The sequence below is a fragment of the Taurulus bubalis genome (assembly GCF_910589615.1).
Source record: "Taurulus bubalis genome assembly, chromosome: 11".
NCBI classification, from domain to species: Eukaryota; Metazoa; Chordata; class Actinopteri; order Perciformes; family Cottidae; genus Taurulus; species Taurulus bubalis.
In genome coordinates this window covers 6,914,468-6,939,984 of record NC_136599.1, presented here as the reverse complement: position 1 = coordinate 6,939,984, position 25,517 = coordinate 6,914,468, and the positions used below count along the sequence as shown (strand labels likewise).

General features: G+C 47.3%; 1 protein-coding gene across 1 annotated transcript in view; it reads left to right on the top strand.

The window, feature by feature from the left end:
• The window catches only part of LOC306743678 (ankyrin repeat and SAM domain-containing protein 1A), a gene marked incomplete at its 5' end in the record, with an annotated part of 57,921 nt that overhangs the window by 17,556 nt on the left and 14,848 nt on the right, over positions 1–25,517 (top strand). Inside the window, 12 exons of the mRNA XM_079226220.1 lie at positions 3,005–3,301; positions 3,950–4,025; positions 4,115–4,216; positions 4,320–4,406; positions 4,572–4,741; positions 5,078–5,128; positions 5,627–5,750; positions 6,397–6,440; positions 7,193–7,286; positions 10,936–11,498; positions 20,647–20,716; positions 24,516–24,628. Coding sequence (XP_079082346.1) covers positions 3,005–3,301; positions 3,950–4,025; positions 4,115–4,216; positions 4,320–4,406; positions 4,572–4,741; positions 5,078–5,128; positions 5,627–5,750; positions 6,397–6,440; positions 7,193–7,286; positions 10,936–11,498; positions 20,647–20,716; positions 24,516–24,628 — 1,791 coding nt within the window. The remainder of the gene's footprint in view (positions 1–3,004; positions 3,302–3,949; positions 4,026–4,114; positions 4,217–4,319; positions 4,407–4,571; positions 4,742–5,077; positions 5,129–5,626; positions 5,751–6,396; positions 6,441–7,192; positions 7,287–10,935; positions 11,499–20,646; positions 20,717–24,515; positions 24,629–25,517) is intronic.

Below are 25,517 nucleotides of genomic sequence, written 5' to 3'. Positions count from 1 at the left end.
GCAGTGGGAGGCCCCTGTGTGCATCGCAAGAGGCGGGAGTCAGGAGTCGGGAGTCGATGTCTCACTGCCGCTTGGTTCCCATCAGTGAGTCAAGTGGCTGGTCAGCCGTGTTTAAGGCGATCAGATGCTGGCTGACACATCGCTGCAGAGCACTGACCGCCACGCTGGCGTGGGAGACGCTTCACGCTCGGTGTCTCCTGTTTCACACTGCGAGAAAAGGCTCAAAGGGAAAGTTCACCTGAAAGGCAAAAAGACATATTTCATCAATGTGGGCGGTCTCGGTGCGAGTTGCCTCTGTGAAAAATAAGACATTTATTTATTTATGACCTTGGGGTGAACTGTACCTTTTTTTTCTTTGACGTTTCTGTAAGGCATACATTTATAAAATGCCCATTGGCCTGCTGTTGGAGTCACTTGTGTTGACGATTGTATGCGAGATCTAATCGGATTGCTGTTGAAGCAGTAGACCTGCATATTTTGAGGACGTGAATCATGCCGATGGAATCTCAGTGTGCAATGTGCATGTTTGCCCGTCGAAGTCATCGAAATACTCCAAATACATCTCCGTAAGAAGCTGTGACAAGCGCTCGATGGCGCGTCACAGATGAGAGACGGTATGCTCGGCGGCCCGGCATTTTCTCTGCAAGTGTGTGTGTGTGTGTGTGTGTGTGTGTGTGTGTGTGTGTGTGTGTGTGTGTGTGTGTGTGTGTGTGTGTGTGTGTGTGTGTGTGTGTGTGTGTGTGTGTGTGTGTGTGTGTGTGTGTGTGTGTGTGTGTGTGTGTGCATGTGAGATTTGTTTTGAGCCAAAGAGAAACACACACACATCTAACCGAGGAAACCACCCAGGCAGGGAAAACGGAGGCCGCTTTGGCTTAGTTCATAGAAAGACTGCTTTCCCCTCCATTTGTATAGTTCCAGTGAAGTTCACCAGAGAGAAGTGTTATTGTTGTCTTTTTTCACAGCCTATGCGTCCCCTCTTTTGGTAGGCAAGTGTCGTTTTGTTTTCCCTCTAAGCTCCACCTCCTCTCGCTCTCTCTCTGCTCAAGCTGTGGCCTGCTTTCCCAGTGTAGCAAAGCTCTCTCTCTCTCTCTCTCCTACACTCTCAATTAAACGAAGGAGATACCTGCTGATCCCATCTGGTGCCAGGTCCTTTAAGGGTCTACTGACACCTGTCTAAAACTGCCCTGTTGCCCCCCCCTCACTCCCCTCCCCTTCACATGATGTCCTGTCTTCAGTGGCCCAGCTGGCATGTTCCTCTGGTAGTCACCTAAACTGGCATCTCTGCGTGTCCATGCTGGGGCCCTTGTACAGCCAGCTGTCAGCCCTTTGTAGGTGGCTGTGTGCGTCTGGAATGACCGACTCTCGGAGCATGTGCTTCCACAATAGCTGGAATGGTCTGCCGCGCCCTTCGATGTGCAATCTGTAGACTCGAAGCCAAAGAGCCGAAGGGCTGTGCGGGCAGGAATCACATGTTTTGCAAATCTCGAGAGATGGAGAGCGGTGATTGTTCGGCCGGCATGTCACATGTGACGGTGTTTTTTTTTTTTTATGGGTGAACTATGACTACCCATGTTTTTTTTTTCAGAGAGTATTCCCACGCCGTCATCTCGGTTCAGCTGCCGGACTGCACGGGTTGGCCCCCTGCTGGCTGTTCATGACGGAGGACGGCAGCAGTGCTGGATGTCTATCAGACATCGATCTTGTTGCTGCGTGCGAGTCATTGCATCCAATAAGCACCACTTACCGAGTTGACATTCAAGTTACTGCTTTTAATTGCCGTTTGCCCTCTTGTTGTTCTCCGGGGACGATTTCTGAGATGAGATCAGTTTAACTTTTGCACAGAATGAACTTTTTAAACCAGTTTCACCTCCGTCTGTCGATCTGATGCCAGTGAGTCGCTGTGTAATATGCATTCATTTTGAGTTTACGTTCCTGTCAGTGCCCAGCTCTCAGCTACCCTGAGTCACAATGCAAGGCATGTGGAAATCAAACCTTTACAGACTCTACAATTACAGACGTTTCCACTTTTCCACTTTCCTGCTCATCAACAAGCCTCTGATATCTTATCTTAACGCACTCGTATATAGGGCTGGGCGGTATGGCCAAAAATATGTCTCTTCCTGTGCGACGGCGTTTATTCTTGTTGTGTTAGTGGGCGAGCTGTACCCAGCATGCAGTTTGGAAGTGTCATTTTATAAATGTACAATTATTAGTGTTACAAATTGTTTATGTGTCAGAAACTGTTGTGTCGTGGCGCTGTTAAAGAGCGTTAGTTCTGGGTTGTTAATTGTCGTTATAAAGTTTTAACCATGACTAAAGTTAAAACCATGACTCGTACTGTAATTAGCTCCGACCTCTGCGCCCTCTCAATACATTTTGCTGCCTGCCGAAGAGCGACACCAGTTGTTACGGCTATGCACCACCGGTATGACGATTTGAAACCGGTATACCGCACAGATTATTTGTTTGTCATATTCTAATGTAAACCTATTTTAGTTTGAATGTCTTTTATGTGTGTATTTTATTGCCATGCACCAATCACCAAGCCACTTGGCAATACACTGTTGCCTTTGGTGTTCTCTAATGTGTGATCAGAGAGCGATCAGAGCAGATAGTGCCTCATAGATGGCAAAGCTAATGGGCTCCCCCTCCCTCTTTGTGACATCCTTAATTCCCCACCTGTCCGGGGGCCACGGACCCTCCGCTAGCTCGGTACAACCCCGGCACCTGTGCTCATCCTCATTAGTCCCTGCATGTCTGCCAGTCCTCCGGCCGGGCTTCACCGCGTGCTTCATCGTTGCCTTTCCGCCATGACCTTTTCAATCTGCTCATATGGCTCGTTCTCTCTCTCTCCACTGATGGGTTTAACCTCACCCCGACTCCGCTGAGTCACCTGCTCTTCCTCATTAACAAAACACCATCTCCTTGATTACTTCTATTTGCCACTTTGTTCCTTGTGCATATCTGCGCTGCTTCTCACCCGTTCATCCCCCTCACACAACAGAACAACGACAACGAGACGCCGCTGCACTGCGCCGCCCAGTACGGCCACTTCCAGGTGGTGCGGCTGCTGCTGGAGGAGCTGACGGACCCCACCATGAGGAACAACAAGTTCGAGACCCCGCTGGATCTGGCCGCGCTTTACGGCCGCCTGGAGGTGGTCAAGCTGCTGCTCAGCGCCCACCCCAACCTGCTCAGCTGCAACACCAAGAAGCACACGCCGCTGCATCTGGCCTCTCGGAACGGACACCTGTCTGTGGTGGAGGTGCTGCTGGACGCCGGCATGGACATCAACTACGAGGTGCGTCGACTTTAAAAGCCTCTGGGTTCGCGAGTGTGTCTTAATATGCTGCCGCGGCCGAAATCATGTTGGGTAACTTAATCTGTTCTTGCAGCACTTCCTCTCACTACTTCCTGCTAAAGCTATGAGATTAAATGTAAAACTCTTAAGCTCTCAGTTTGTAAAGGAACCACTGCGAGCCGTGCTCCCCCTGGTGGGCCCACTGGCTCTGACTCTGTACCAAACTGTGCCATCCTTCTGCCTGGAAATACTTCCCTTTTTACGCCGTCCTCCTTTCCTCTGAATCAAGGATGCAGAGTCCATCCGGTGTCCCTCAGGCCTTCCATCCTGCAGCTTTTCAATTAGCATGGCCCTGTGAGCTGGAAAATGATCCGCTTTGATTTCTCAACCACATAATTGTCAGTAGGTGTGGACTCGGCGGTGGGCTTGAACCCTGTCGTTGGCACACACTGTTTATCACTTAAAATGCAGGCGCTGGAATAGGACCTCTGCAGTCTGATTCATCTGGCAGATGAGTTGATGAAAATGAGCGCGAGATTACATTTTCGTGATAATCAGATTTGTGCACATTGGTGTTTGCCCTCCGTCTCAACTCTCCCTTTTTGCCACTGGCTCTTCATGCTTCCCTTTTTCTTTTTTTCTGCTCAGACGGAGAAAGGCAGCGCCCTCCACGAAGCCGCCCTGTACGGGAAGACGGACGTGGTGCAGAGACTTCTCGCTGCAGGTCAGACGACACAAAATCAACACAGCTTTTGTGAAGTCTATTTAAACACGCGCCGTAACACTTGTTCGTTATCTGTCGTCACCGGTCAGGTATCGGTGTGAACGTCAGCGACCAGAAGGGCCTGACGGCGCTGGACACCGTCAAGGGCGTGCCCTCCCAGAAGAGCAGAGAGATAGCCGCTCTCATCCTCGGTGAGGATCAAACGAGAACACAGAATCTGTTTTGTGGGGGGAAGTTCCCTCTTCGGTTCACGTTTTACCGGCTGTGGTACAATCTCCCGTTTGTCCGTCGCAGGTCACGTGACTGGAAAACCCCCCGACATTGACCTCCCGCCTCCACCAATCCCTCCGCCTCAGGAGAGTCCCAGCCCACGGAAGAAGGGTAAGACTTACCAGATGTGAGGGGGATTTTTTTTTTGTTGTCGCTGAGATTCAGTCAGAAGTTTAAACAGGAACCGGAGCAGGAAATTAAAATAGAGGGGGTTTCTTTTAATCTGCTCGGCTAAGATCTTTGTGTGTCTTTTGTGTGCGTTTTCCCGTGTTCTAGGTGACATGGAGAAGGTGAGCGAGCTGATCTCCGGGCTGGCCCCGGGGCCCGAGGAGGAGAGCCCGTACGAGGCTCTGTTCGAAGCCACCTCTTGTCACTCGCTCGACAGCCTCACCAGCGGCAAGTCCTCCGACAGGGACTCTGGACGGCCGGATAGCGAAGCTGGCAAGGTCGGCAGTAGTTTAACTGAAACACACACACACACACACACACACACACACACACACACACACACACACACACACACACACACACACACACACACACACGCATGCAAAAAAAAATGTCACAGGGGTTTTACAGGAGAGGAAATGCAGAACTCCCACTAGAGGGTGATGGTGGTCTTCTCTGCACATGACTGGGCCTCGATACCCTCCAGCATTTCACTTGTCGTTGTACGGAGTGGTTATGAAATGCATTTCTTTATATATATATATATTTTTTTTTTTGCAGAACACCAATTAGCAACCGTAATATATTCATCACATCTTACATTCCGTTCACAGAAAGATCGGCTGGTCCACGCGTCTCATCCTGGGCCCGGCCACGACGAAGAGGTGAGCCGAGATCATCGTGAAGCGACAACGCAGATTCTCCCATGTGCCGTCTTTATTACAGGAATACTGCCTTTTTTTTTTTTTAAAGTTAGATCCTCTGAGAGGTTGGACATGGTTTATTAATGCAATGTCACAGGGGCTGCTGGGAAGTGATTATCTACCGTAGAGAAAGCCACTTTTGCCGCGACCCCTTTCACGACCGCTCCCTTCACGGCCACTGCTCAAATCAAACCGCTTCTTAATAAATATTCATCGGAGTGCGGCATGAGACACGGGCGGCGAAAAGAAGGAGAAGTGACGTGGAAGAAGGGGCGGAGACAAAATTAGGGAGAATCTGTCTGGCCTCAACTGTAGCTGACCTTCGAACAATGCTTTGCCGAAATAACACCGAGGGAGTTTTATTCAAAACATTTTGGAGGAGATGTTCTTATCCCAAAATATAAGCCATAGCTTGCTTCATAGCAAGTCATTGTCCTTTTCACCCTCTACTTTCTGCAGGTCCTGTATACTAACAGCAGTATTGACGAGCGGGGAGAGCCGGTGGAGGATCACACGTATGAGTTGCTGCTGACTGCACAGACCAAACACCCACCGCCCAGCCACGAGTCCAAATCCAATAAAGGTAATTGTGTTGCATGTCAGGATTATAGAATAGAAATTCTTCTTCTTCCGCTGATGCGGAACCTGAATGCATGCCTGTCCAAATCAAGCAAGAGCACCTGCAAACACACACACACACACACATGGTCAACACTTGGCACCACTGTGTGTGCCGAACCTGAGCAGACCCTCCTTAGTCGTGGCTGATGAATGGCACTGCATGTAATTGGATTAAATGGGATTAAATTAGGAGGCCATTTTGATCCCTTCGCTGTTAAAGTTTGAAAAGCATCCCCAGCTCAGTCAGCCTCACTCGCACCACCAGGGAACGTCACTGAGCTAAAGGGTTGGAGTTTAATCGCTGATGTCATCATTCCTCCCCCTTATAGGGATAAATGATGGTGTTTCGTGGCCTCCACCCATTAATTAGTTGGACAGAAAATGTCAAATGATTAGATTCCCATCTGTTTTAGAACTCGTCTGTTTAAATGGGCAGTGGGATTATTCTGAAGTCTGTCTGACTTGAAGCTCGATATGTCGCCATGCATAATACATGCTTCCTCTTAGCATAATGTCTGTCCTGACAATCAGAAGTGTCTGTAACTTTAAAGAGAAAGATAATCTTTCATCGGCTCAAAACTATGTATGTTGTTTTTTGTATTCCTCAGATGAGAACACCACTACACAGTCTTCCAACAATGTCCTACCTCAGGTAAATGTAACATTCCTCCCTTCATCCTTCACATATGTTTCATGTTTCTACCTCTACATCAATCTCAGCAATACTTTAGTCCCATTCCTCATTGCCTGCCAGTTACAGAATCCTTTCGTGACCTCCGTAAGTGCAAGTTGTAAAAAAGCAAACCATATGGATAGAGCTTTGCCGGTCAGAGAACAGTATCCCAGCTGCAGTTTAAATTTCATATCTGGAGCATGACCATAGGAGGTTACATAATCCAGTTGAAGGTCTCTTCACAGTCAGAGATTGAGTCATATGTCAGCAGAAGGCTCAAGTCGTCTTAAACTGGCCCTCATGACCGGGTGTCTGTGTGAAGCCGCCTGCTCTATTTATTGTCCTATTATATCTTATTTTATTGCCTTTTCCAATTTATCATCCAGTTAGCTTCTTTTATTATTATTATTGCCCGCCACCCCACCTGCTGCCCATAATATCTGCTCTCATCTTTTTTTTTTATTTCAAGCCCCTATCGGATTACCTGTGCTCCTCGGGTGCTTAATCATTCTCTATGATGGAGCCTGGTGAGCTCCATCATGGCGGCTGTGCGGGCAAACCTGCCCCGAGTACCGCCTTGCAGGCGTCAATCAGAGAGCACCTTCTTTCACGTTAACCTGTCTGATTAAGGGCTGCTCATTGGCTGCCTGCAGATGAGATTTGATTGTGTTTGAGAGGTGAGATTTGATTGACAGATATAAGTAAAGTTTTACTTTCCCGCCCCACTTCAGCGTAAACCCACGGCCCCAAACGACCTCAGGGCCCCAAGCAAGACGAGAGACACCCTGCACCTTCCTGGACGGGGGAGCCCGCGGCCAGTAGGAGGTGAGTTCAATCCCTCTGATTTTTAGTAACTGAATAAGGAACAACAACAACTGCTGCTGGCAAATGCTGTGAGGGAAGGGAGAGTATGGACGGGACACATCAGACTCTGGGAAGGGGAGGGAAGCCGAGCATGTCAATGAAACGGGAGAAATGCATTTGGGTTAGCGGGGTGAGCCGGGCAGGCTCGGATTAGCGCTGCCAGGGAACGCATGATTGGCATTCTGGAGCAGCAGAGCGGATTTGACTCGTCGGGAGCCGGCTGATTGACATTCCCTGGAAAAGTGGAAAAGACTCCTTTCACTGCCAATATGAAATAGAATTCTTGATCAGATTGTGACCGACCGATCTCAGATCCACATCTTAAAGCTGGATGTGCCACGTCATCCAGTCAAGCGTGGCGGTAAGGGAGCGTCGGCCGACACAACATGCAGATATCTTTATTGAATAACGTTTGAAAAGGAACCAGACTTTTCTTCTTCTTCTGTGACGTTTGATCTTAATGAAGTTAGGCGCAGCTGGAAAGTGGAGATGGAGTCCTCTCTGAGCGTGTGGTTTCTTGATTTTATTGCTTTTTGAAAATAAACTGATGATGATTGTTAAAACAAAGAGGACACATTTTCCTCTAGATGTTGATGCACATCCCCTTTTGGGGACCACATTACTCAGGAATACGTGAGTCAGTTCTGCAGTTATTGTTAAACGGCTGGTGTTGTGGGAAGGGAGGGAATAGTGAAACTCTCCTTAAAGCACAGAGAGCCCTTCATTTCCTTTTTCCTTGGATATTGTCCTTTGTGACTCTGAAGTAATGCTCTCTTTTCCTGTTTTTTAAAGACCACAAAAACCACACTTTTGGTTTCTATGTGAGTGCCACTTTGTGATTTAGCACGACAGCAAGTTGAAGGCTTCGGTTCCCACTTCTGTGTTTTACCTAGTTCTGCTCCCGTGGACGAGATTATCATCATGATTGAAGCGATCTAAGGTCCCGTTTCCTCCCCCTGTGTGGACTAGACCTCAGCACTCTGTGGCATGTGGGGGGGGGGGGGGGGGGGGGGGGGATGCACGGTCAGCGATACCGGGGTGTTAATCATCTGTCGTAAACACATTGCTGTTCTCAGCAGGAATATTGTGTTTCCCAACAGATTTCCACCCCTGTGTCTGGCTTTATACGATGTTCAAGGGATGTTTCTCACAGGTGCTGACATCCTATGAGTCTCTCCACAGTTCACAGATGTGGGGTTTCCAGAGGACACGGTTATGAACAGCCATGATGAAGAGTCAACTTTATCCTTATTCTGCTCTTTCAGTTTAACATGATTGATGTGCAGCTTTTACAGTTTCAGTTCTCTCATATTTTCACAAACGCACACACATCCGGACAATAAATGCAGAAAAATATAGAGTCTGCACACTAGATGAAGCTCCCACGGACCTTTTTAATTGAGTACCACCATTAGTTGGTTCCCTCTCTTCACTTCATGGTTCACCCAACGCGTGGGAGGGCTTCAGGAATGTACAGTTGATTTGATCGCTGGTCTGAACTGCAATGCCACAGATGGACGCTGAGAGACTGAAGGTGGAAAGCACCTGTTTGGCAGCGGAACTAAATCCATCAACTTAAAGGGACAGTTCACCCTAAAATCACAAATGTGTATTTTTACTCTTTTCATAGTGCTATTTACAAAAAATACATGAATTTCATGTAGATTGATTAATTGGATTAATCGGGAAACATAAATACATATTTTTGGTTGTGGGGTGAACTGTCCCTTTAGTACCATAGTTAGCTTTTTTGTGAGTTTAGTTTCACTCATGTGCTTGGTGCCTTTTCCATATTTTTTGGGGGATATTTGTACGTCCTGGATATGTGAATAATGGATATTTGTTCTTCATTGACCGGCCCTGTCAGTAGATGTATTTGTTCTCTCGCTTCACTGTAAATATCCAAATATCAATAAGATGGCCTTTTAGTTCCTTATTGACTTCCTCCAATAAAAACAGAGCAGAGGTTTCACAGGCAGATTGACTTTGGACCGGCCCTCCAGCGTCTGCAAAACAAACATGACATCATGAGCAAGACATGGAGCCGCCCCGCCGTTGCCAAATGAAACACACGCATCCCACCTCTGCGGTGACCTCACCCATCTATAGTTGCAACAACATCAGATTGTGTCCGTGCACATTTTCCACTACACAAAGTGTGTGTGAGCAAGAGGGTGTGCGGGGGTCTCTGTAACAGTTAACACCATGTGAGATTGTTGGAACCGCATTGAAGTGCTCATTTAGGGCGTTCACGCTCCCCAGCTGCCAAGGAGAGGGTGGGTGTCTGGCTGTGGTCCTCACATATGCACGCAGTACACTCACTCACTACTTATAACGCACACACTGATTCTTTTTTAAGTGTTTCGAAACTTGTGAAAATGGAGTTCAGGGCGTTGTTTGACACTGCAAATGGGCCCTGAAGCGGTAATTGGACAGTTTCGCGGGTTTGCGTGTCAAACGGTTAAGTGGCGCGCTTCCTCCCCTCGCGTGCTGCAGATACGGCGTCTTCACAGCCGGCTCTTTTGAAGTTTATTTTTCTGTCTTTTGAGCGGCCGGTTGAGAGGAACCGGTTCGCAGGGAACTGGTCTGTGAAGGACAAACTAAATGTTGCAACAGGTCACTTCTTTCCCTGTGGTGTCACTGGCCCAGATTCGCTGTCACCGAACACCGTGACCCTGTCACCCTGGCAGAGACTGGCCACACACACACATACATGCACACGCGCACACACACACACACACCTTCACCATGTGTCACAGGGCTAATTATCGGGAGTCTGCCTGCTGGAGGAGAGGCCGATTCAAATTTCCATTCCTGAGGCACCATTAAGGGCTAGAATTAGAATCCAGGAAACACAGAGGGCTGCTGGTCACACGGCAGACAACATCCCGCATCACCGCAGTGCAAACGAAGATGACTGCCGAACCACGCGGAGTAGTGCTTTTTCTAAAGCCACTGTAGGTGACGGAGGCCACCGTCATCCCAATGGCTGATTTTGATTGTGGAAAAGAGGCTTAGGTGGCAGTAATTCCTCAGGGAGAGGGAGGAGGAGAATCTAATTGTCTTTAATTGCTCGTGCCAGTCGGGCTCATTGAGGAGCTTGTTTTCGTTGGAGAAAGAAGCCGACGTGAGTTTTTTCCGTGTTTGTTATGTCCTGTGATTGACGGAGTGTTTTGCGTGCGAGTTAGCAGTCAGTAGCCTTGGAGGGGGGATTCTCAGCGTTGTGTCATTTTGGGGGAAATGGACTTCGCAGACGAGAGGTCCTGCGAGGTTGAGGCTCGTCACGAAGATGACTAGCTCCGGCTTCCTGTGACAAAATGCAGGCAGTGAGGCACCAGCAGATCGTCGTCAAGCTGGGTTAGGAATTCAGTCATAACTCAAGCCAAACATACGGCGTCTCCTTGCTCCATCTCTTTTTTTCTTCTTCTTCTCTCAGTCACCCCTGGTAGGAAACAATTACAGATCTGTTTCTGGGCTCGTGTGGGCGGTTTCGTATTAGCCCTGCTCTAAAGATCGGCCCCTCAGTCAGAAGCACTCTTTCCAGCCCTCGCAAACTGCTCTCTTCCTTCCCTGACTGTGCTCCATTCTTTTTTTTCCCTTCTTTCTCTAGATAACTCCCAGCTCGGCGAGGATCAGGAAGCAGGTGTCCCGGAGCAGTTCACGGGCCTCCTGCACGGATCCTCTCCGGTCTTCGACAGCCGCGAGGAGCCCTTCCGGCTCCCAGGTGTTGCGCCACCCAGCCAGGGCCAGCCAGAGCCAAGGAAACCCGCCAAAGCAAAAGAGGAAGTCGTAGTCGTAGCAGCGGGTGCAACGCCGCCGCCTAGCCGCCCCAGCATGGCCGCCATCCTGACAGACTGTGATCCCAAAGCAATTTACGCAACTGTGAACAAAGAGCCCAGGGACTTCGGGGCCGGGGCAGCGTCCGCCGTACGGATGCGCCCTCCTGGGGACCTGAAGCTGGCACGCAGCCTCTCCAAGTCTGACTCGGACTTGCTGGTGTCGCCCCCTAGCGAGGAGGACGGAGGATTGGGGAACCGCAGCGAGTCGGTTTCTAACTGTAGCACTGGCAAGAAGAGGCTTGAGAAGTCTCCCTCTTTCACCTCGGAATGGGACGAGGTAAGTGTCGCGTTAGTGAGTGCACCTCTCGGTCCCTTTGCCCATGCAATGGACAAAGTACGGATATTGAGTAATGTTAAAGGTTCCTCATATGTTCAAATGGGAAAAAGAATCTTCAATTATTTACCTATGAGATGTTTTGTTAGAAAAAAAACTATTGGATAAAACCTTTAAAAATAAAAAAAAAAAGTTATCGTGAGAAGCCAGGCAGCAAACCATGAATAATAACCAATTCATAGGCTACAAATGTCAAATCTCATGAATCCACATACACACAAGCATTTTACAAAGCCCCACTTGTTGGGCTGAAGTAAGCTTGTGATTGTGCTCCAGCCAGACGGCGTTTGTCCACAACTAGAAAAGTGATGGAAAGAAAACCTCAGCACCAACTGTAGTAAACAGTAAACAGCTCCGTTGACTGAAGGGAACTTCCACCCAGACTTCTGTTTACTCAAAGCCATCTGTTGTCTTGAAGGGGGACGCTACCTCTGCCTTGTTTTGAACTCAAACCGTGAGCAAACATTCGACTTGGCCTTCGATTTGCTTATCTTTATTTGCTGAATCTCGTCTTGTGTTTTTTTAGTATTATTATCGGTGGATACTAAAACTAAATACACCCCTCCATTCAGCACTTTAATGCTTTGTCTGGGATGAAGATAAAGAGCTGAGTCGAGCCCCAGAGAGGGGAGATTAGAGGAGACAAGGAGATGAGGATAATGTAGCCGAGGAGCCCAGGAGGACAAGAGACGGAGATTTACTCAAAGAGAACCGACAAGCGTCTCTTGCTCAGGCTTCACAACGCTTCTTGAGTCTCCAACACACACACACACACACACACACACATATATGGGATTATTAAAAAAGTTTTTGAAATAATTCCCCTGCATTTGTCTGAGCTTGTCGGACTCTGAGATAAACAAGAAGCATCACTTGCAGGAGCACATCTTTTTTAACATTATATAAATATTAATGGACCGTGAGATTAGAGCGCGTATAACAATGACTGAGCAGCGGTGTGTACAGTAAACATGACCGTGCGCCTTTACCATTCTCCCTCCCAACAATCCTCTTATTGTCAGTAGGATTAATGACATCCTCCAAGCCTCTTAATTAAGCATCGGTTCAAGCGATCCTCTCGGTAACGCTCCCATCACATTGTTTTTTTATATTCTGCTCCAACCGACTCGTACCACGGTGCAGAGAGACGCCTCACGCTGCATTAGTGATGCCAGAACCTTCTTGAGCGACCAGTGGGCTCAGGTAGGCGCCGCTCATGCCGGCGTTCCCTCACAGCGGCGAGCTGAGATGATGGCGGCTCTGAGGTCGCGGCCTCGGCTGCTCTGTGGCAGCGTTATGCATCTCATGTGGTCAGAGTCGTCCCCCCTCTGGTTTTGGAGGCCTAATTTGTGGATGTGGTCATTCTGTTTGGCAGAATCGAATAAAATACAAAAAAGTTGTTGACGAGCACCACTTCATAAGACTGCGGCGAGCTCCGATTTTCTATCATTTTTTTTTTAGTCTCTCTCTTTCCTTGCCACAACCTGAATTATGTATTGTTGTTGCAAGATTTTTTTGCATAGCCGTATAATGTTTATGACCTCCTCACTAGATATTTTTGTTGGATCTTTTCTCTAACGAGCTCATTTGCTCATCGCTACAGCGAAATTTATTCTTCAGCCATAAAAACTGTGCCAGATGTTGTGTTTATGCCACTGCAGTTCTGCGCGCTCGGGGGTGATAGCGGTCCTGCTAGCCCGCAGCAACGAGGCTGCAAGTTGAGGAGACGGGTCTTTTATGCACGTTGGAGTTGTTTTTATGAATTATACTCCCTTCAAAGCTCAGACGGAGATGCGGGCCAGCGCACACGGCCTCCTACGGAAGCTCAAACACGCTCTCCAACACTTTTCTCGCACAGCGCCTTGGCAGCGCGACGCATTCTTTCTCGTCGGTTGCAACCTCGTCTTTGGGATTTTATAGGTGTGAGCACCACGAGGAAGGTTTTCGCCTCGATCTACTCCGGCATTGCCAGACGTTGGCGAAGCAACAACATAATTAGTTTATTGTTTTGTCGAGGCCTGCCAAGGAAACACTCACGGAAAATTGAAGCTAGTATTTGACTAAAGTTGCTCACAAAAAGTGACCTTCAGACCTTCTCTGTATGCAGCCGGGAAGCTCCACAGTAAAGAACTTGTCTACATTTTTAGTGTGAAATACAAAGCAACGACATAGTTTGACCCGTGTGCACATTTTAATCATCATTTATTTCTGCTCATATTAGCTCATTGCAGATATATTGGTGTCTGTGTAAATCACTGGAAGAAAACGAAGGACCGAAATGCCAAAGTTTATTTTTCAACTGGTACAAAATGTTAATTTATGTTCTCGGATGAGAAAATAGATTCACCATTGGCCGATATTTCACCATATCAGCCTTTTAAAAAAACCTGTATGGTTCTGGCTTTAGTATTAATGTACCGCTTTGACTGTTATGTTTGTATATAGAACTTAGGGTTGCATCTAAGCATTAATAATCTATTCATCTTCATTTTTGTGATTAATTATGTCGTCAACAGATGAATTATAGCCCAGCCAATTTTTTGGGATTTTTGTGGCTGATATTGATATTTGGAAGTTTAAGATGTCTGTTGACAATATATTGTGAGATAGATCTTTTACATTTTTTTACATAAACACCTAAACAAACATTTGTGATAGACCCATAGATTAAAAAATAAAGTCAAATACTAAGAGGGTTTTCCATTAATGAAACCAACATCTCAGTGCTCTCTGGTGGACAAACTATGGAATGGTGACACAGTCTCTCAAACCTAGTTTGGCATTTATTTCCTGCTATTTCTTATGCTATGATATATCTGCAATAAGCTAATATTGTATTTTTTTATTGGCCTAGCTCCATCACAAATAACAGCAACTTCCAATCAAAATGTAATGTTATTTTAATACAATGTATGACTCATTGGTGATTTGAAAAGTCAAAAGTTCACTTGTAACACTCAAAAGAGACACAGAGGAAAGTAAGACATCGTCATCGTCATCCCTCTGCAGAACATTGTGGTCCAGTTGAGTAATGAGGTCAATAAAATGAAACATTTTGTGTGCTTGAATCTTGTAATTCCCCTTTTTTTTCCTTCTTTTTTTAACGTTGTGATCACAGCCGTGTCATTATCCAGATAAACGAGCACCTCACCTCCTCTCTGTGTCTGCGGGACGAGGACTCGGACAACATGACAGGATTAAGGCCGGCATGACATTACTTGGTCATTGCAGGTTGCTGCCTCTCGGGCCCGGGGCTCTTGTGTTGTTCTTCTCCCGGCGCTTTCGCACAGAATAAAGAATTGAGAATTGATCTTGTTTGAAACAAGAAAAAAAAAAAGAGGCGAAAGAGGAGAAGACAAAACAGAAAGTATCGCTGTCCTCTTGCTCAGCCAAGCTCCCATGTGGGAGGAGAACAGGTTGTATTATTGGCTTCTCTCTGGAAGAAGAGATCTTATCAGTGAGATACACTTCAGGCAATGGCCTCATTAGCTGCCTGCTCCATAACTAGTGTGTGTTACTGGGCGTACCGGCCAGCTTTAAGTTCATCTGAATGCCTGAAAGCTTATTTGAAACCCTAAAGTAGGCTGCTGGCAATGAGCATCACAACCCAGCCTCAATTATTCATTCATACCGTGGACTGCATTGTATCGGCTCTCCGCTCTCGTCGGCCACAACACAATAATGGTTTGAAAAACGCTAACAATGCAGTTGACCTTGAAAATGTTTGATTTTGGCTCTGTTTGTCAGCACAGAATAAAATCCTTTTCCCCTCCCAGAGGAGCCCAATAACCACGCATTGATCTCATGTACAGTATGTGCAGGCTCCTTGTCAAATATAGACCACGTCTTGACTATATTCATGCTATGCAGCGAGGATGAATTTGTAATGTGCAACCCCGAGTTTGAACGTAAGCCCCGCCGCCTCCGAAAGGATGCTCTGAAGACGCTTCTAATGGCGAAGATTGCGTGTTTCTTCAATGAGATTGAGATGTTTTTTTTGAGTCAGCTGAAGCCCCGCTGAGTCTGTTAGTCGTGCTTTTCAAAGGGCAATTTCTTTTGTCCAATTTCTGAGCTTTAGTTAATGTTAATGAACTCAGAGGCCTGCCTTTTTTTTTCTCTCTCTCCCTTGAATAGTGATTCGGATGCCTCGGATTTCTTTGCTGAAAGCAAAAGCCAAGCGCCCGGGAACCTTTCTTCTCCCTTTCCTTTCCGGGAAAAGGCCCGCGTTTGCTTGAAATGGAAATATTCACACTGCCGATGTAAAGTGCATTCGAGAGGAGTGCGTGGGGAACGTAGTTAAAGTTTGATTGGGCGTAACCTAGCCTGCACTCTCTTTAATGATGTGGGGAGTGTCCTCTGAAAAGAAAAAACTCTCTCTCTCTCTCTCTCTCTCTCTCTCTCTCTCTCTCTCTCTCTCTCTCTCTCTCTCTCTCTCTCGGCCCATATTGCTCCATCTATTTTATTTACTGTTTCTCTCTCTGAGGTGGCAGCCATCTTGCTGCCCTGGAACACTCTACTGAGCTGTGTGACAGCGTTTGGGGCGAGGGCGTCCCAGGACATTACCAAACCCACCCCCTGAGACACTCACACTCACACACACACACACACACACACACACACACACACACACACACCTTTCAAAGACATCTTTTTCCTCTTTTAATCTTGTCTGCTAAATATCTCCGTTCTCACAACCTCTTTCCCTGTCCTTCTATATCTGTCTTACTCCCCCACCCCCATCCTTTTATTTGTCTTCACATGAGCAACACACACCCTCGCATGCACTGCCTCTGGTTTCAAGACGAGGAGATTTGACTTGCATGAGGTCTTGGCCTATGCATCTCTCCATTTACGAAGCTGTGTGTGTGAGTGTGTGTGCTCTACGTGCTGGTGTGTAAAGCGCATGCTAATGTGGGTTGGTCTTGGTCCTGGGGACCAGACTGAAGATGACAATCCAGGGGGCACATTGTTTGGGCCAGCAGCCCTCGCTCCACAGATGGGAGGAGAGAAAGGGCGAGCGAGCGCTTTAGCCAGAAGGAGAGGGCCGCCGTCCACAGCCTCATTTCACTCTTAACTTCATTCTCCATTCGCACTCCCCCGGATCCAGTTGCCACTATGAAACCAGCTTTTGTGAGTATTGATTCTCTTACCGGCAGCAGCTCCACTGGAGGCTCGTTAATCTCGTCTACCTGCCACGAATGAATTGAATGGGAGAAATAACCAATGCTTTCTAGCGTTTCTTTTTCGGATATTATATTTCCCGTGAAGCCTGGTCGATTGGTATGCGCTGATTGCTAAATACAACACAATGGACTGAGGGGGGCTCAAGCCCCTCCCTCACTATTCCTTTTACTTTGGAGTGTGTTCTTTAAAAAAAGTTAATCCTCTGTGGCATTTTACAATCTACGGGGGCAATTCCTGCTGCATCTCTTTGTCCCGTGTCCCGTCCCTTCTCCTCGTCTTGCCATGTTCATGAACTCGTCGCGGATTTGGGAGGGAGAGCTCTTATTTTCTGCGAGGAGAAAAGTGGCCTGTGTTTGTTGCAGGGACGTCTCGTGTGTTGGGACCCGCTGAGATCAAACCAAACGGTGGCTGTGTGTCGCGGCCCGGTGCAACCAGCAGGGGGGGGATCTATTCTCTAACCCCCCCTCCCTCGCCATGGGGAGAACACAGGAGGGCCACAGGGGCCCGAGACGTGCAGCCACTACTTAGTGTGTCTCTACTCCACTGAGGAAATAGGTGTCCTTTCTGTTGGAAAGGATTTTTACTTTATTGGACAATATATATTAATATATTCCGACATCCTTTTGGGGATGAGTTTGCAAAGTTTCTAAAGGCTCCTTTTTTAAAGGGCTCCTAAAAGCACATGACATTGGGCTATTTTCAGGAGGATGTTGACGGGACTGCTGACAGCGCTTTGTCCCACTTTGGCACTGAGGCGTTGGCACCTGCTTCGGACGGCGGAGCGCTCGTGTTCCCCTTGATGCCATTCACTCGCCCGTAGATTTGAGGCCGGCGGTCCGAGGCACGCTCTCCCTGCAGCAGCCTTTTTGTTTCACCCTGAACAAGCTCTGCCAGCCGTCCTTTAGCAACCCCAACCCCTCTGAGCTTTAGTTGCGTATTGTTCGAGATTCTCAAGGCTAACATTCGGCTGAGGTATTCTGCTCCGTCATCCCGTGAGAAGCACGATAAATGGGTTCACGTGTCTTTTTTAATCTCCTGACCGGCTCCCATCGCCACTGGCTCGTCAGCTGTTGACCTCCGGCCCACCGCTGACCCCTGACCCTCCGCATTGTACCTCGGCGCTCATAGCGAGTCCCACTCGCACAAAGGCCGCCCCTCTCTCCATTCCAGGTCTCTGTATTGATTCGATCTCGCTGCACAAAAACACATTCCTCCCCTCTCCTCTATGAATTCTCTTGGCGCCGAGCTTCTTAGTCCTCGACCCTGAAATTCAGAGGCTTTTCTTTCTTGTTGTGGATGTGTTTTACCTTGAGGAAATCACTATGTCCCCCGATAAGGATATATTTACCCGTATATCGCACCTGCCTTTCACGGTAGCTGCGCCTAACTCTCATTGGTGCAGATAGTATTCCCCTTTTTCATTACGCTGAACATGCTGATACACCAAAACTGAATGCAGCTGTGTGTGTTTTGTTCTTGCATCCATACTGGCATTGTGTTTGAATGAAAAAAAGAAAAAAAACATGGCACGCTGACCTTACCTGCAGTGCGAGTGTGTTTTTTATTTTTTGTATGCATTCGATGCATTCAGTAAGGCACCAGAGGCCTTAGTAAATATGACAATGGGGAGGACAGAATATCACAGTCTCTGCTTCAGTGTTTTAAAAGTACATGTGTTGTCCCCAGCAAGCTCAAGAAATAACAGTTGAATTGCATGCCAGAGCGATCGCTGCTCCTTATTGCAGACATTTTCCTCAGGAGATGGTGGAGACCAGAATAGGAGCTAAAAGGAGAATGAATATTGGAACAGGATTCCAAAGTGTTGCTCTGTAACGGTCTCTGTTGCCTCCAAGTGGCCAAAAAAAGCAGTGAGTGCAGGTTTAAATGAATAGTTTTACATTTTAGTCTCTAAAAACCTTCGACACACATTCCTCAAATATTGTTTGTCGTTCAGCTGTTTGACCTCGATCTACCCGTTTATAGGACTTAGAGAATATAAAAGTCTGGCGATGGGAAAAACTCCAAAACTAAATGACACAAAAACATCTGTACCTACTTTATATGTGGTTATCTGCAATAAGAAAAGCTCATATTTATGCTAACACTCCTCAACAGTCTGTGGAGAAAGTTTCCTTTTCGATTCGACGATAAAACCGTTGCGACTTTTTTTTTTGCTGACTCATCCGAGTCTTTGTTCAGGTAGGAGCGGCGCTGCCAATTGGCCATCATCTTTCCCGTTTAATGACCGATGTCGGGGGACATGTGGCGCTGATAGATGGAGGTTGTTTGTCAAGCCGGTGTGACTAATCAAAGCGTCTGGTCAATGTGCTGTATTCTAATCAACAGTATGGAGAGGTACCGTCGGGCAGATGGATCACTAAGATATCCGCCCACTGTCCTTCCTCTCACTCTTCTGCTTTCCTCCTCTCCTCACTGCAAATACGTATGTGTTCCCTCTGATGTGCTGAGGATTGATGGTGAACATGAAAAGAACAGAGACGCCGTGTAGAAGAGCGCAGAGTGTGATCTTCAGGTCGACGGGTTCTTCAGTGGTTTAATCACTAAACATGTACAGTATTAAATAGGAAAGTGTGCTCCTGTTATATTCAGTTTAATTGTCTGAAAGAGAAAAGCTGGCACACGGAAAGGCAAAACAAAACCCTGAGTTCTCTCTTAGCAGAAAGCGACGACTTCTTCCACCTCAAAACACCGAAGATCTAAATCCGTTGACAGCGTAAGACGTCCATCCTTCATCTAAATATCTCTTGGTCCTTTTTTGGGGGGGTTTGTCTCTGTCCTCCTGTGGTAGATGGGATCCTTTTTCAGGCTTCGTGAACCCTTTTGGAATGACATAATCCCAGCGATTATTCATTTTCTTCTTCTTCTAAATCTAGGAGCTCTAACTTACTCTCCAGTCTGACAGCCGCTCATTTAAATAAACGCATCATTCTTCAAAGTGAGATTTCTGTCTCTGACGTTTCTCTTCCAATTAAGATGTAATTTCACTGCTAAACACAAAAACAGATTGATGATGAGAACCTGACAAATGTAGACTTTAGTCTGCTGTTTATTGCACTTTATTGCTTCATATAATTATACTAATGGGGTCATAAAGATCTGTCTCGGGGCTTTTAAAGCAGCAACCGGGACGATCGCCTCAAATTAAATACTTCCAGAAAGTCAGAATAAAGATGGCTGTTCACTACGTTTTATACAAAAGAGTTGGAGTGACGGCACCTGCTAATGTCCATGCTTACTGTGGATTGGTTGAAATGTTTCTGGGCTGTGGAAAGTGTAATATTGCAGCTCAGTGACCCTCTGCTTTATCAGTGCCCTTAATAAATGCATTTGTAGGATATTTTCTACACATTCTGTGGGGATGCATGATTGCAAGAAATGTTCTTTTCATCTTGAGTTATTTCTCTGTTCTTCTCCCTCCTGTAACACTGGATTGGAACAAACATCACGACACACGATAATTTAGAGCTTAAACAATTCACGACGAGCATGAATCTCTCGCACACTTTTTTCCTCTTCGCTCAATTGCCTCTGAACTTTTTGCTTTTGCGATCATTTACAACAGATTGTTTCTGTAAATCAGAATAGTATTTGCCCGCAGGCAGCAGATGAGACGCAGCTACCTGCCGTCTAGAGCCAATAGACATGACCGAGGCTATAAATGAGATATAAAGGCAATCAACCGTGGCGCGGCTGCTTAAGATGCCCTTCAAAATCTCTATTTATGCGTCTCCATAAAACCACCGCGACTGACTTCTCTCCCGCTTAAGGTTTCCCTTAACTCTGTCATTTCCTTTTGCAGGGTGACTGTTAACAATTGGTGGTTTAGTGTTGGCGGCTTGGGGGAGCGTTTCTCTGTGTTTGTTGCTGGGGAGAGGTGGCGGCTGAACATGCGATGGCTCCTCCAGCTCCTCACCGGCTCTCCCTCTTCTGCTCCTGTCCTCAGATCGAGAAGATCATGACGCTGATCGGCGCCGGCATCGATTTCACCAGAGATCAGCAATATGCGACACCAGGTAGAGTATGACCACCATCGCCTTTTCCTGCTGTCGAATGTTCAGAGTTCAACTCAGAGTTTATTTCTAATTCAAAAATGAATCGCAGATGAAAGCTGAACTTTTAGGGAAGAAAAAGAATGAAAAGAAACACTTATTTTACTCTTAGGCTGGGTTGCACCAACAAGGATTAACTCTTAAACTAGGTTTAAACCAGGTTTGTCTTTTAATCCAGTTGCACCAAACTTTAAACCTAGTTTAACCTTAGTTTACAATTAATCCTGGGTAAATCTAACCCTTTGGCAATCAGTGTTTAATTTCCATTTAAATCTAGATTAAAATCCAATCTGTTGCACCAGTTATTTTAAACCTAGACTAAACCTGGATTAGCAGTTATATTTCAACCACACTGGAGGAGGTCTATCTCCGTTTTATTGACAACATGGCTGCATATCTTTGCTGGATGGGGTTAGAGGAAAGAGTTCAACCCTATAGGTTAAACCCAATTGAATTTTATGACAACAGCGAGTTTTCACAGTGGTATAGATTCACAAAGGAGTCTGTCATATACCTCAATGGGAAGGTTGGACCAGCAATCAAGCATGGAAGTGAGAGTAATTTTGCTTAAACTCCTCCATTAACTCGGTCAGCAACATCTTTTCAAATGTTGAAGTGTTTGACCCTCTTTGACGTGCCATGATAGCTAGCTAGAGTGACGGAGTTTATTAGCTATAGCCGCTGTAGTGGTAACTATGACCGGTAACTAACGGTATCAATAACGGAATGTTTCCACGGCAACATAAACTAATTCTGTTTTAACCCTTGTTTAAACTAGTTTAACTAATCCAGGCTTAAAATTAAGATGTGCAACACATCTCTGATTTAATTATAAACCAGTTTAAACCTAGATTTACTAACCCTAGATTAACTCTAAACCAGGATTAATTTAATCCATGTTGGCGCAACCCAGCCTTAGTGTTGATATGTTTTACTCACCTGTGTCATACAGTTTCACCTCTACTGCATTGTAAATCTCTTATAAAGTTTACTGCGAGCCCTCCAGCGTCGAGTGTTGATTAAAACCCTAAATTACCCGTTTGGAAGTGTGCATGTATTTATTTGCCTTTGATCAGCCTCTCTTAAGTGTGTGATGCACATGGGTAAATTGTCACGGGAACTCTTTTGGCAATAGTTTGCTTGGCTTGTACTCTACCCGCTTGGATTTCCTTTACAAGCATCCTCCCAAGTCATTTAATCCGAATCCGTTCCCCTCGAGGGAAATCAGGTGCCCGGGACACGCGATCAATGAGCGTCAGAGAATAGGGCAGAATAGTGTAATGCGGGGAGACAGTTGGTCTGTTTTGACAGAGCGGATGTGAATCCACGTTAGCAGCCTCAGAGAAAGGTAAGAAGACACTTTTTGAGGAGCTTTTTCAGAGAATAGAAAGGATCCCCAATGGATTTGCTTATTTCAAGGCAGTGGTCACTCCCGTGTGTGTGTGTGAGACACAAACCAGCTTGTTTTTTTACCAAGTATATTTCTTTATCTTCAAGACCAAAATGCCTGAGAGACACTTTATTACACCCAGCCCTTCATTGTGTTCAGGATTCTGTACCCGTTTCGCTTTTCAAAAGCCTGTCGTCAAGTTTGATGGATGGTGCCCAGGGACTGTGGTAGTAAACCCAAACAATTGACTCCTCCCTTTCATCTCTCACATTGTCCCTCTCCATCATTCCCCTCAAGTTCAAACTTTGCCTCCGCTCACATTTCTCTTTTAAACATATTTGAGCAGTGGATTCGCACAAAGTTGTGTGTGCCCTCTCATTGTAGCCCTCCTGTTTGTTATGCCCTGCACTTGGAGGGAGCCGTTTAAATATTAACCAAGTACGCGTGTCGGAGGGGGGGGGGGACGTGCTTCATTTTGCTTCGCGGCGATGAGGAAAGCCGAGACCACTGCAGTGGAGTCGTCGGCGCCCCCATCACTCGCGTCTGAACACGTCTGAATCCACTCAGGCTGTGTGTGTGAGCCTCAATCGGAGAGATGCCACGTCTCGCTGAAGCTGCTGTCAGGAGGCCGTCAGGGGGACGGGCTGTTTGATGCCCTCCACAACCCCTCCACCCCCGATTCAGTCCAGTGTTCGCCTCCTCTCTCGTGTTGACTGGAGAGCAGCGGCGGCGTCTCTCGCTGATCTTGCCTGCAGACTTTACTGATTTACTTCCACATCAGAGGGAAGGAGATGATGGAGGAGGGTGAAGGGAACTTAACGAGTGTGAGAAAAGAAAGAGACTGATATCTAAGAGCTTCTGCAAGTAATGAGGAGTGGGAGGCGCAGGGGGGGGGTCCTGTAGCGGGAGCTTGCACTGACACAGAGCAGCCACCTGCAGTGTTTGAGAGAGAAAGGGAGGGAGAGGGAGGGGTTTGAGAGACAGGGAGAAAGGGAGGAGAGGAATTGCAGGCAGCAGTATTGTGAACAGCCCGGACAATAGAAGGACGCCACCTCGGCATCTGTAGGACTAGGTGGTCCTCTCCGCTCCTACTGAGGGCTGTTTTTTTTTTCTTCTTCTAGAAGTGGACTGGACCGCATCTCAAGACTGTGCCAGACTGAGGAGAGACAGTTTTATCACTCTTATGTCTGCTAGAGTTCATTCTGGGGAGGGGGGTGGGTATTACTTAAGTGGTCTTTGAAGTATAGCTGATTGGATTTTCTTTTCTTTTTTCTTTTTACACATTTCCATGCTTGTCGTGTGACCAAAATGGGATTGATGTCGCGGGAGCCTCCTCTAAAACAGGATTGCTTTCGCACCAGGTTGAATAGATGATGGATGAGAGCACTGACGAGGGGAAGAGAAGCTTTCAAAACGAGTTGTCGGCTCTGTTAATGTGTTGTCCAGCACGAGGTAGAACCAATCCGGGTGGTATGTAAATCTTTTTTATCAGCAGGGAAATGATGTTAACTTTGAGTTGTGGTTGAGATGCAATTATGGGAATTTAAGTGTGTATCAACTGATGGAAAATGTGTTTTTGGCTTTGAAAGTGAGTGAGATCGTAGATGAGAGCAGGCGTGTACAGGTCAGGCTCCTCTGTGCTCAAGCGGCCGACAGCTGACTGTGTGGCTTTTTTTTTTTTTCCTCAATCAATCTCAGCTCATGACAGACGGACAGCAGGTTTCTGCCGATGCCGCTGCGCTCCATGTGAACACTGACTGGCCCGTGCGTTGCTGGATGAAATGCAGAGTAGTGTCGGGTAGGGGAATCAAAAGGAGAGCAAAGAACTTTCCAATGCGGCTGTAAAACGTTCTCTTCCCCCTGGAGCAAGGTGTTTACCTCCCTCTGAGTGTCTCTTCATTACAAAAGTAGAGCTTCATTAAATCAGCTGTGAGTTTGTGTTCTTGGGGCAGAAAGCGCTTCCACCTGACATGGGGACAGTTTGACTTTTGAGTTGGATGTGAACTTTATCGTGAGGCGGCATCTTGTCGGTTGCAAATGTTTTGTCACGTTCCTGACTGACTGTCACATCTAGGAATTCAGTTTGTTGTATTAGCTGGTCGTCCACCCTTCATCACCTCCTTCCCACCCCCCCCCCCCCCGATATCAGGGGGCCACTTTGCGCCATCTTGGGCGACCGCCGTTCGGCCCCCGCTGCCCCGCGGGAGCTGACGCCCCGTCCGCAGAGGACGCTGTCTCCCCCGCCGTCCTGCTGCTGGTGCGCTCGGCTCTGCTGGCCGAGGATGATGTGGCAGTGTCACGTCTCGTCCTCGGAGTGCCGCTGCTACCGGCTGAAAGGTTTCTCCCTGCTGAAGCGCTTTCCCCTGTCGGCAGGTGCTGCGGGCCGGCTGCTGGAGCAGCCCGTGGGCGACTGGCTGGAGCACGTGGGGCTGCCGCAGTACGAGAGCAAGCTGCTCCTGAACGGGTTCGACGACCTGCACTACATGGTGAGCGTTCATCCTCTGCTTCTTTTGTGTTTTCATGTCCGAATCGACCTCGACGCCGACTGTTGCATTCACTTCTTCATGACCCTCCTCACTTTTATTTCCTCCTCTTGTCTTTCACCGCCTGCTCCTATTTAACTCCGCCAGTCGTTGTGCATTAATCCAATTGACGCCGCCCTCCATTACTGTTGCTGTGAGATGAGATGATCCCATTAGCTTCGTCTGAAGTTCAATTAGCTGAAATCCTGTAACGACCCCTCCCGCTTTTTAATGAGTCTCTTTTTTTTACCAGCAGCTGCACTGGTTTTATTGTAGGAACTGTTTATTCTGGGGTAGATTCGACACATAATTCAATACCTCACATGACATCACAGGCTTCACAATAGCCCGAGTGTGATTCGATGCCAGGACCCTTCTCCCTTTAGGCTCTCAGGCAGAGCACTTATCGACGTTTGCTATATTTACACGCCCATTCAACCAGATAATAAACCGCTTGATCCGTGCGGTCAAATATTTAGTTTACGGGAAGTTTCGATATCATTACGCCCCGCCTCGCGCGTCCAATCAGGTTCACGCTGCACTCTCGGTGCTCTCAGACAGTCTGTCTCCATCTCAGGAGGCCGCTGCCGTGGACGCTCACTTCCAGTCAGTGGGAGGAAGCCGACGCCCGGCCAGACCGGAGGAGCAATGGGATGCTGTTGCCAAGCCGACAAGTTTTATAGAGCCCCACGTTGGGTTGAGTTTGCCCCCGTTGCTCGCGTCCGTAATGAGGACTCACGGAGGAGAGAATGAGGGACCCGGCTGGTGGGCGGAGCCACGGGGAATGTTGGAAATGAGACAGCCGTCATTGTGCGTTAAGATGAAGACTCTTTCCTCCTCCATCAGGACCAAC